The sequence below is a fragment of the Penaeus vannamei genome, chromosome 16, assembly GCF_042767895.1.
Source record: "Penaeus vannamei isolate JL-2024 chromosome 16, ASM4276789v1, whole genome shotgun sequence".
Taxonomy (NCBI): Eukaryota; Metazoa; Arthropoda; class Malacostraca; order Decapoda; family Penaeidae; genus Penaeus; species Penaeus vannamei.
The window spans coordinates 12,149,527-12,162,026 of NC_091564.1; the positions used below are offsets into that span (position 1 = coordinate 12,149,527).

Consider the following 12,500-nt stretch of genomic DNA (forward strand, 5'->3'; position numbering starts at 1 on the left):
AGGTCAATAAACCAATAATATGGACGTTTTCTGCTAATAGGAAACCTGCATGCAACTCAATTTAATTAAAATAATCAGCACAGTAATGACCGAAACCCTTATCAAGTATACATAGATAAGAGACATACCAATTAAGAGTTCTTCCCAGACATCTTTATCGTTATCCTCTCTCCCTAAGGCCGCTGCTCGACAACGGAGAACGAACGGGAGTCTACTACGAAAACGTCTGCAAGAGTGAGTAGCGACATCTGCAATATTTTGAATTTTTGTTTAACTACTGAAATGCTGCACAAAGCAACGACTCGTGTGACAGTTTTGATTCACCGCTTCATATTACTGAATTTGTAGTGTGCAATAGAGCATGTGTGAAGTGATGAATATTGCATGAGAGCGTATGGCATATTGTTGCAATATTTAAATGTGATAATACGCTTCAGTTCACGCTTAAATGTATTAAAACGTTGTATCACCGCCCTGCTTTAGTATGGTAGTGTAGTGTGTTGTGCTTTTAAATCAGTATCGTTTAGTAGACATTTTAACAGTTTAACTAATTAAAGGCTTTGTAGATGTATATAATAACTGTAGTTTTGTTTTATTTTAACATTTAAAAAAATAAAATTTCGGAATATGCAACACAACATATATAGTATTTGTATATTATTATGCTATGGGTAGACTGCACAGAGTTATCAAAAGGTTAAACATTTATTTTGTAATTACACTAAACTTAGATAAAACTAAGAAACGTTGAAGACGTTACATAGTAAGGCTGATTTTAGATAGATTTATACAAAGAATGTATTATGACTAAAATTTACTCAAAACATAGATTAACACTCGCTATTTCTTTCTAAATCATCTAAGACCAAGTTGAATAACCGAAATAAAAGACCATTGGAAAAAAAGACGTCATACCACACGCTAGCACACTCAACTGACAAAGGACATAATAGATATGATATGCGAGTATAATAACATTCTTTCGGTGTTACCATCGAGACCTCCAGGCCACTCACACTTAACTTCCGCTTTCCGACACTAGATCAGTCACCCAGTTTTAACCCTTTGTTACTCACTCTGCACCTTAGTGACACATCCCTAGGCGTTATATTGCGTCGACGCCCGGTACAGGAACCTCTTCTTAGGCAACTTTCAGAACACGTATTTATTCCTTTTGTTATTGTTTCCTGAGTTACCGACACACCTCACTAACGTGGAACACCATGCAGGGTTTCCCATGGCCGAGACCAGGTCATGGGAACGTGCATGCTGTTTCACTCCCTCTTGACATGACCCGCACGAATTTCGACTCCGGTCACTGACATTTCCCTGACCTCACATGACCTTGCAGACCGGAAGGACAATATGATCTGTAAGCAAGTGACGACCAGAGACAATCGGTACATCACTCAGATCATGTGCTTTGACAAGGCTACCATCTCTCGCCAAGTTAGCATCGAGGGCGTGGAAGAGCTGGGTAAGACACAGGCCAACATCTCCCTTCTCGGTCTGTCAACTAGACGCCGTGCATTGACTCTGAAAGCGAGATTTAGAGGGGAAATTTGAGAAAGACTATCTGGGGCTGAATGCCGGTGCTGATTGGCTATGGGGAGAGTTATCATTTTCGGCCCCCAGAAAGACTCACGGTGATTGGTTCCTTTGAGTGGGAGGGGCATCTAATCCTACAAAAAAGACGGTGCTAGTGGATCTGCTGACAGAAGAGAATAACATGACCTCGTTACACTATCTTCATATTTTCCATTTGCTTTCTCTCTTTTACCTCCCTTATATACTCTTCTTTACAATCTACACGACGAAATGCATATTTTTTCTTGCATCTCTAACCCCTGTGTTTGCCATGACTGACTAACATGACGCTTGTAGACTAGTGAAGACGCGATTAAAGTTGGCGGCTCAGTGAAATGCCGGACATTGCTTTCTTCGCATTCATGAATTGCAAATAAACTGTTTAAGTGAAGCATAAATGGCTGTAAATATATGTGTCAGAGTGAGTGAATGAATGGATAGGTGAATGAGTGAATGAGACAGACAGAGAGCGAGAGAGAGAGAGAGAGAGAGAGAAAGAGAAAGAGAAAGAGAAAGAGAAAGAGAAAGAGAGAGAGAGAGAGAGAGAGAGAGAAAGAGAGAGAAAGAGAAAGAGAAAGAGAAAGAGAAAGAGAAAGAGAAAGAGAGAGAGAGAGAGAGAGAGAGAGAGAGAGAGAGAGAGAGAGAGAGAGAGAGAGAGAGAGAGAGACTGAGACAGAGAGAGAGACAGACTGAGATGTAAGAGTGAGATAATGAGAAAGTGAGAGCGAGCGAAAAGAGAGAAGAGAGCCATCAATTTAGTCCTTTATCCACCCAAGCATCCAGACATAACAACCACCCTCAAGAAAGACCGGATGTCCTCCAACTTTAAGACCGAAGTACTTCCCTTCTTCTTCTCCTTTCCCGGACGTGGCAAGCGCCTCTTGTCCATGGAAGGTGAGGCATACTGCAGCACATTGCCAGGACATTGCTGCTAATGCCATGCATCCAAGCTTCATGACTTCCTGTACCTAACAGCAAGACACACTTCGGTTATTACAACATTCAGGACGATATACAGGTTAAACACATTTAAACACACACACACACACACACACGCTTACGCAAACGCACACACACGCGGACACGGATACGCAGACGCAAACTCACACACACATATACATACGCTTACCCACACACATACAACGTGCATGCTGACATACCAGGTGTACCGTAATTCTGCATGAAACGTCGATTTTCTCGATGACAGCTGCATGACGAATTGCATGATTAGACTAGACTAAGAAATCTATATGGCAATGATTCCCAAACGTTTTTTTTCCTTTAAGAATACGCCTTTTTTTCCTTTTATTGACGTCATTGCGTTCCAGTTCATGCTTTTGTTCCTGTTTGGGAAGGATTGTTTTATAGTACTACCTGGACTAATAGCTTCGTTATTCACATAGTGTAATGAAACTATATCGTAGACATACACATTCGTCATATGTATGTGTCCAATATCTAATAAAGACACCAGTTGTAAAATATTTCTTGCGATTATGTTTCCCTTGTATTCCTATCAAAGACGACCTCCTTCCTTTATAAACACACGAAATCCTCGACCAAACTCTCGAGCACGACCCGACCCTTTCCAGAATCCTTAGACATCAACGTGACAGGCAGCAGCAGCAGTGGCGGCAGCAGTGGCGGCAGCAGCAGCAGCGGGGGAAGTGGAAGCAGCGGATCCGGCAGCGTGGGTGTCAGTGGAGCTGGGGGCAGCATCGGGGGTATTCTGGGTGGTGGCAGCACGGTGGCAGGAGGCAGTGACTCGACCATCAAGCCGATAGTTGCTGCTGCTGGAAGCACGCCGGCGACTGCCAACCAGGGGGGTGACAACTGCGATCCCACGGGCGTCTGTTATGATGGTGAGATCTAGAAAATACCTTTTCACTTACGTATATCTGCAAAATTGTTTAGGTTGCTCCTAGCAGAAGCATTTGCTTTTTTCTCTTATTGTTTTTTTGAGTGTATTTTACTGGTAATAACAGTAAAGAAAGTGTAATGTTTATTTTCTTCCAGTTTCCTTTGTAAAATATTGCAAACATTTTCGGCAGTAAATTCTTACCCCCCCCCCATGCAACACCACTCATCTTTTCCCCTGCAAACAGTGTCGGTGCACTGCAAGGACACGCGCATCGTGGTGGAGGTGATGACCAACAGGAACTTCAACGGCCGCATCTACGCCCTCGGTCGCTCGAAGACGTGTAACATCCAGGTCATCCAGTCGAACAAATTCCGCCTGGACCTCTCCATGGCAGGGCAGGACTGTAACACACAGAGTGCTGTAAGTGCAGGCTGGAAGAAGGGTGCTTTCATGCTGCTATCTACTTTTCTATCTACCTTTTGAAGGAAGAGGGAGAGAAAAAAGAAAACCATCAATTTATCCATCTATAAGTTACGCTTGTCATGTCTTGCATATCAGTCCCTAGTGCCACAAATACGAAACGACCCAACAACTCTGTAACCAAAGCGAACCCTTTTACAGAACGGCGTGTACACCAACACCGTCGTCATCCAACACCACTCCGTCGTCATGACCAAGACTGACAAGATCTACAAGGTGCGCTGCACTTACGACATGTCTTCGAAGAACATTTCCTTCGGCATGATGCCCATCAGGTAAGAGGAGCTGGCGCGGAAGGCGGACCTCGGCACCTTCTGTATAGCAGGCACTTTTGAACCTTACGTGCATTTAGAAGTGATGGGTGTGCTGTCCTGCAAAAGGGTTGACGTGAGAGCTCTTGACACTTCCAATACTGGACACCTTTTTGACTGCTAGATGATTTAGGATATGGTGATGAAATACCTTTAACTGCATAGCCATTTCACAGAATGACTTTTCCTTGAATAAGTGTCTACAGGATCACTGGCTATTGGAAATTCTGATAGATTTGCATTAGTGATACCAGTACAAAAGTACGCGAAAACACTCCACTAACTTTGACAACTTTACAGCAGTTCAGGCCAGGATGTCAACCAGATATCCGAGACTCTGATGATCCGGTAAGACAACAGGTGTTAGTGGCAGGTGTAGAGAATTACACGTGTAGAGTTGGTAGTACCAGTTCAACCACGTAGCTAGGGACTGCCTCGCCTGTGACACCCTCACCCTCTTTTCCGCTGTCTGTAGCCTTTCGAATGACTTCTAGACATGGAAACATTGACTTGTTGACATGGAGCACAGACTCGTTACAGCAGTTATCTGTAGACACTGAGCACGAACCTGTAAATGTTGATCTATAGACCTGGAGCACAAGCCTGCGAACGCTGACCTGTAGACACATCGCTGGGACGTTAACAGGAAAAAACAGACAAATCCAACTAGTCTTGTAAGCGGACGATAAATCGAAAGAGCCCAGAGAAATTATCAAGTCAATCTTAAACTAAGATAATAATAATAATAATAATAATAATAATAATAATAATAATAATAATAATAATAATAATAATAATAATAATAATAATAAATAAATAAATCCCCGACCTTTGAGTGTCACACGTATCTTTACAACTGTTTCTGGATCTCTTTCGATATTCGGTCTGTCTCGACATAAGCATGCACTAACGACCTAACTAAATATTGACCTTTTGGAAGCCTCACTAACCACACATTTTACAGGACGCCGAATAACAGTGGGATAATCAAACTGACAAGCTTTCAAAGTAAAAGTATTTTTAGATGATAAATGGAATAGTAAAGACATTAGTTGTAATATTCAGACAACAGAAATATCACATTCAAGTTGTAGTGATATTGACAAATGTTTTGGTCGAATAAAAAGGTTGATCTTGTCGGTTTGACTCTTCTAAAATAGCTTATGAAAACAACGCTAACGACATGGTTTACAGAAACACAATCTAAGCAGTCGGTTTTTATATGCTAAGGGCGCAAAGATATTAGGCTCATTGTATTAACACCCATGAACTGATTAACACTAACAAAGAAACGCAACGTGAATCACAGTAGTAGACTCACATCTCTTACCCAGAAAATATGACTTGATCAATATATGACAAAAATGCGATTATATGAATGACAATATGACACCCCTGACAATTTTTGACAATATGACAGTTACCCCCTCACTTCCATTCTCTGTTACAAATTTTTCTTTTAGGGTAAACTAAAGCAAATACTAACCCGTCGTTTTATCAACCAGGGATCCCGACATGATTCCCATCACCTCCGCCCCCGAGGCCCCTCCACCCAGGATCCGTATCTTGGATGCCGAAGCCAGGGAGGTGGAGACCGTCAGGATTGGAGACAGACTCGCCTTCAGGATTGAGATCCCGGAAGAGAGTGAGTCTTTCTGACAGTAATGTGCTGGATGTTTTGAATAATTTTTAATCCATATTATTTCTTTTGATATCAGAATTAGAGTGATTTGTCTCACTGGTCTAATTTCATACAACTAATTCTGATTTTATGAATGAATAAGTGACCAGTCATGAAAAGGAAAACGGCAGACTATCAAGCGAGTTTATATATATATGAAGCGTCTATTTTTATATATCAATATGACCTAAGATTTATTCTATTACAAACATAATGTACATACACTACTCAAATCATTACAAAACATAATGAAACGATTAGAATATACTTATATATCCGAGCAAAGTGTCTCTTATTCTGTTTATCTGCAATTTTACTCCTGCGACTCGGCTATTGTGGAGACGTCCGTTCATTAAAACCTTTCCTTTCCAGCTCCGTACGGTATCTTTGCCCGAAGCTGCGTTGCCATGGGGAAGGACTCGAGTTCCACCTTCCAGATTATCGATGATGAAGGGTAAGTTAGCTCGAGGTTGACTTTGTAGAATGCTGGTTGTTTAAACTTAAAGGACTTGTGATAGGTGTAGAGTTGTAGAGTGATTGTGTTCCTTTTTGTGTTTAAAAAAATATATGGTTGTGATACGCGTTGTAATGTGTCAATGGAGAAAAAAAATGTACTACCTTATCGCTTTTATGTCCTATATGATTGAAATAATATACCATTTCCGCAGTCTACATTCACTAGCACTTCTTAAGCCACACTCCTCTCTAACCGCGCCCCCCCCCCTTCCCCCAGGTGCCCCGTGGAGCCTTCCATCTTCCCCCAGTTCATCCGCGACGGCACCGCCCTTCAGTCTGTGTACGAGGCCTTCCGCTTCACCGAGTCCTACGGCGTCATCTTCCAGTGCAACGTCAAGTACTGCCTCGGGCCTTGTGAGCCTGTGAGTTGGAGGATTTCTTTTTTTGTATGAGGGAGGGAGATAGGGATAGAGGAACAGAGAGAATGCAAAAGAGAAAGGAGAAAAGAGGGAGTTGTGAGGGCGCAACGCGATGAGCTGAATATAAAAGGTAAAATCAGACAGCATTCGAGGCGACTAATCTCCCACTGCCAATCCCCTACAGGCAAGGTGCCAGGTGGGCCGCGAACAACTGGAGTCCTGGGGCAGGAAGCGTCGAGGCGTCAACAACCCCAGGGACGGCCGCGGACACGTGCAGGAGACCACCAAGGAGGAGGCGATAGCGGCGGCCGAGCGCAAGAGCAGCGGCGCCAGCGAGATGAGCATCAGCCAGGAGATCCTCGTGCTAGACCTCGGCGACGACCAGAGCCCGCAGTACCGCGAGCAGTCCGAACTCGAGGCCAACAACAACTACTACACTAACAGTGAGTTACCGAGTGAGTTAACGGGGAGCGCGCGTTTTTTTGTTCGTGTGATATTAAAGCCTGTAGATATTGACGAATGATAACGACCCCATTGTCCAGGATACTCTAAAATAAGTACATATACCTCAAGACCGCACCTTTCCCCCCGCAGACACGTACAACTACGAAGCCGCCGACGTGACGCTCTTCGAAACGTGCCCAACGAGATCGTCCGTCCTCGCCCTGGCCGTGACCTGTGCCATCCTGCTGCTCATCTACGTCCTCACCGTCTTCTACTTCGTCATGAGAAAGTGGTTCCGTCCCTCGAAGAACGTGCGGTAAAGTGCGGTATCCGAAAGAGCGAAGAACGTTACCGTGGGGAGGAGGAAGGGAGGAAGGAACGGCATGTTTGAACGGCACTGGAAGAAAAACAAAAAAACAAAAACAAAGACGAGCATGCAGTGTACCTCCCTGATTTCTCCTTCCTCATCTTCGTCCAAAATAGGTGATTGAGTAAGATTCAATTCATGCGTAATGAATTCTAAAAACAAATTTAGGTTTAAGGGTCCGACATTTCTGTGTCGATGACAGGCAGAGGTAAAAGTTGATTTGGAAACTGGGAACTGGATCTGCGTGGCCGATCCCTTTCCTATTCATCCAAGTTACGAATCAGAGAGAAAAACCTTCGATCGCCCTTTGTGAAGTCATCTTTAAAGAGTAAAATTCCTCCCAAAAGAGAAAAACAAAATAAAACAACGAATTTTCCGAAAAGATTTCCGAATAAGATTTATGAGAGCGCTATCGAAAGTTTTTCCTTTTTTTCGACAACAGCTGTTTACTCGTGCCAGTGGAGTCCCAGTGTTGGAGGCATTATTACCACTTATGACCCGGGCATTTAACTACAAGACCGGCATAAAGAAGACATTTCCATGGGCATTGGAAACCAAAACTATTAGATTAATATTTTTTTTTTGTCTAAACCGATCTGTGGATTATTTTTAGAAACGTAACAAAGTCGGAATAAGGTCTAGGTGATTCAGTTAATGAAATCACCTGGGTGGTGTTAGAAGGGTGTTGAATACCTTTTAGTTGCTTTATTTCCCGCAGCCATTGGAGGTGACCAGACGCTGATTTTGGCATGTGGAGGGGAGAAAAAATAAACAATCCCCGTTTTCTATTGCTGTGATCCGGAAGTGGTCCCTAACGCCATTTTATCATGGATTTAGTTTTTTTAAACACGCATTAACTCGACAAATATTTATCATGCTAGTTTTGACCAGTTTAGAGAGTGTCCAAGCGAGTTACTGACTAAAGAATTCGGCCATATTCTCCTAAGTCCAGGTTGAGTTCAGCTTCGTTAGATTGTTAGCGGATTCCTTTGACGTTAAAACGAAATTTGTCCCATTGCTGATTCGTTGCTGAAGCCTTAGTTACTCCCTTCTTTGAGCAGGAAGACGAAACAACAAAAAATCATCAGTTTCATCTTTTTTTTTTTTTACTTCTGTATCTCTTTATTTTAGTCTGTAGGTGGATAAACAGTTTTTAAAAAACAAATAAAAATGAATCACTTGCACCATTAAACTCCAGTAACGGAAGAACTACGGCTTTTCAGTCACTTTCACTGCATAAACTCGGACTTCGAAGTCACATTGCACGCGACGGAACGAGTCAGCGACGAGGACAAATTAATGGGGCGATTTTTTACTTTTTTTTTTACATTTTTTTTCATTCTTCATTTAGGAAAGCTGCGGGAAAGAGCCAGTATAGGGTAGGAAATCAAGTACGATTTAAGATGAATAAGAAAACAAACATCTTATTAGTATATAGTTTCAGAATTTAGTGAAGATAAGTATTGAGCAAAATGCGCTAGAAATGTTAGCCAGTTCCTTCAGATACCTGTGAATCATCAGATCCTGAACCGTACAAATTTCAAACGATTATCACCAAATAAATACAAAAAAGTTGCTAATTACAAACAGTACACAAAACAAAGGCATTTTTAAAACCACAGTGGCATTAACTATATTTGTATCTTTAAGCAGTATACTCATAACAGGTAATTATACGAATAATTACCATGCTGTGAGATGTGAACGAACACCCGCTGGCCCTCTCACCCGGCTGTTGGTGACTGGTAAATTTTATTTCATAATTCTTATTGCTTCCTATTTATTTGCATTTTTTGTTTTGTAAATACTATTGTTTTTATTTATTATGCTATTTATGTAGTGTGTTTCTTATGTTTGTCTAAGATATGAAAAATAAAACATTTCTAAAATAGATTTGCAGTTTTCTTCAAAAAGTCCTCTGCTTTATGTGAATAAAATTCTTCCTTTTTATTAATTAAAACCAATTTAGCATTCATTATCGCAATGCTACATATCCTAAATGAGGGATTCCAAACCAGGAGTTCATAGCTCTTAGGGGGGCCACGGGGTACGTGCTGGGAGGGCCATGGAACAATGTGAAAAAAATGACATAATCTTATCTACACTACACAACGTACACACACACACACTCTCTATCTATCTATCTTTCTTTCTCTCTTTCTCTCTGCCTAATCACTCACATATCAATAAATAGGAATCTTTCCATAGAGTTTTCTTGTCCTATAGCTATTGATACCATTACACTATTCTGTCAATAACCGAATGTGAAAAGATGTCACTCAACGGGGCCAGGGAGATTACAACGCAGTCAGGGGCCAAAGAATGAAAAGACTGGGAACCTAATAATTAGCCTCATGAATTACTGTTTGAGGGTTCGGGAGCCACAGACAATCAAAACAAATAGAGAAAGATTTCAAAGACGCCAAAATTTCACAGGAAAGGTAGCCATGGAAAGATTTTTAAAAAAGTATGTAACCCCCGCGTTTATGCAACTAGAATACCTAAAAGTGGACAATAAATGTGTGTTTGACCTGTGTGTCGTCTTGAAAAATGAAAGACTGGTCTGATTTGATATGAACTTTGTCTTATCACCCACATTAAAAATATACAAATATATAAGTACGAGTACGAATCACAAAATACTTTCCATTAAAAATCGTAAAAACATCTCATAAAAAATCTCAATAATTTCTCATTAGAAATCGCAAAAAAAATTTGAATTCAAAATCACAAAAAAAATTATTAAAAATCACAAAATAATTATTAAAAATCACAAAAACTTTTAATATAAATTCACAAACTTTGAATATAAAATCACAAAAACTTTTATCATAAAACCACAAAAACTTTGAATATGAAATCACAAAAACTTTGAATACAAAATCACAAAAACTTTTATGATAAAACCACAAAAACTTTTCATTAAAAATCACATCTAAGAGGCACTTTTCTTGGCATCCTCCTCATCTGCGTCGGTCGGCTCTCGCCCCTTCTCCCTCTCCTGCAGGAGGACTTTGCTCTCCTCCTTAGCACCTCCTGCTTCGGCGTCCTCACTGCCCAGGACTCTGTGTGGGGGATTGAACATGGCTTGTTGTCTCTCTTTGTCTGTCTATTCCCCGTTTATGTCTGTCTGTCTGTCTTTCTGTCTTAGCATGTTTGTGTATGTGTAGCCACAAACACACACACACACACAACTATGTATGTATGCATGTATGTAGGTAGGTACATGCTCATTCTTTTCGGCATATTTAGAAATAAAACCAAATCAACGACTGAAAGACTGCAAGGCCTAAAGGCCTACTGCACCTGGTCTGGAGTCAGAACGCCCACCACTATCGGGGACAACATGGACAGCATATAAGCTACCGTCGTGGAAGCTCCAAGCAGAGTGCCTGACGAATGCAAAAGAAAGATTTTGATTTTGGAATTTCTGATATACGTACATATACATATCTATATATACATATATGTATGTATATATATATATATATATATATATATATATATATATATATACATATATATATATATATATATATATATATATATATATATATATATATATATACATATATGTTTATATATACATATGTATATAAATATTATATATATATATATATATATATATATATATATATATATATATATATATATATATATATATATATATATACATATATATATGTTTATATATATAAATATATATATATATATATTTATATATATATATATATATGTATATGTATATGTATATATATATATATATATATATATATATACTTAGACACACGCACTCTCATATATTTATATATATATATATATATATATATATATATATATATATATATATATATATATATATATATATATATATATATATATATATATATATATATATATATATATATATATATATATATATATATATATATATGTATATATATAGATATAGATAGATAGATAGATAGATAGATAGATAGATAGATAGATAGATAGATAGATAGATAGATAGATAGATAGATAGATAGATAGATAGATAGATAGATAGATAGATAGAAAGATAGATAGATAGGTAGATATACACACAGTGCACACACACACACACACACACATATATATATATACACTTAGATACATATATGAATATACACGTATAAATATGTATATATATGTATATACTGTATATAGACACACACACACACACATACACACACACACACACACACACACACACACACACACACACACACCCACATATATATATATATATATATATATATATATATATATATATATATATATATATATATATATATATATATATATATATATATATATATATATATATATATATATATATATATATATATATAGATATATATATATATATATATATATATATATATATATATATATATATATATATATATATATATATATATATATTCGAAACAATCATGATGGCCAAAGTATTTCAATCCCGTTATCAAGCGCCAAGAGGTCCGAGCGCAACGTCACCAGCCAGGTTGGGCGCGATGTCCTGCATGTTGGAGATGTACCCGGGAACTTGGGCGCCGTTGAAGAAGGTCCCGACGCAGAGCAGGGCAATGGCGGCCGTGCTGTTGCAGCCCACGTAGCCGACGACAGCCAGCATCAGGGCGGGAATGCACAGTCCTGCAGAGGAAGGGTTGTGTGTGTGTGGTATGGGTGGGTGTCGAGTGTCTCTGGTATGTGTTCGAGGGTTGATGTGGAAGAAGAGGAGGGGGATGGATTTATATAGATGGATAAAGGTAGAATGGAATGATGAAGAAGGAAACGGAGAGAAACAGTTAGACGTATAGATATAAAGAGACACATTAATAGAGAAAGAAAAAAATTATGGAACGATGCGTAT

The 12,500-nt window shown here is 39.3% G+C and overlaps 2 protein-coding genes across 5 annotated transcripts in view; one reads left to right on the forward strand and one right to left on the reverse strand.

Annotated features, from left to right (window-relative positions):
* tyn (trynity) overlaps positions 1 to 9,499 on the forward strand; it is a 115,938-nt gene extending 106,439 nt beyond the window's left edge. For 2 of the 4 annotated variants that reach the window (XM_070131250.1, XM_070131249.1), the window contains exons 9-18: positions 179 to 234; positions 3,180 to 3,449; positions 3,693 to 3,868; positions 4,070 to 4,203; positions 4,540 to 4,587; positions 5,745 to 5,884; positions 6,293 to 6,374; positions 6,654 to 6,798; positions 6,980 to 7,250; positions 7,390 to 9,499. In XM_070131250.1, coding sequence (XP_069987351.1) covers positions 179 to 234; positions 3,180 to 3,449; positions 3,693 to 3,868; positions 4,070 to 4,203; positions 4,540 to 4,587; positions 5,745 to 5,884; positions 6,293 to 6,374; positions 6,654 to 6,798; positions 6,980 to 7,250; positions 7,390 to 7,559 — 1,492 coding nt within the window. In that variant the 3' untranslated portion in view covers positions 7,560 to 9,499. The remainder of the gene's footprint in view (positions 1 to 178; positions 235 to 3,179; positions 3,450 to 3,692; positions 3,869 to 4,069; positions 4,204 to 4,539; positions 4,588 to 5,744; positions 5,885 to 6,292; positions 6,375 to 6,653; positions 6,799 to 6,979; positions 7,251 to 7,389) is intronic. The other 2 variants (XM_070131251.1, XM_027362654.2) reach the window with 2 other exon arrangements.
* Positions 9,500 to 10,537: 1,038 nt separating this feature from the next.
* The window catches only part of LOC138864496 (sialin-like), a 3,375-nt gene continuing 1,412 nt past the window's right edge, over positions 10,538 to 12,500 (reverse strand). Inside the window, exons 2-4 of the mRNA XM_070131650.1 lie at positions 12,125 to 12,280; positions 10,913 to 10,998; positions 10,538 to 10,671 (exon numbers count right to left, since the gene is read on the reverse strand). Coding sequence (XP_069987751.1) covers positions 10,657 to 10,671; positions 10,913 to 10,998; positions 12,125 to 12,260 — 237 coding nt within the window. The 5' untranslated portion in view covers positions 12,261 to 12,280 and the 3' untranslated portion in view covers positions 10,538 to 10,656. The remainder of the gene's footprint in view (positions 10,672 to 10,912; positions 10,999 to 12,124; positions 12,281 to 12,500) is intronic.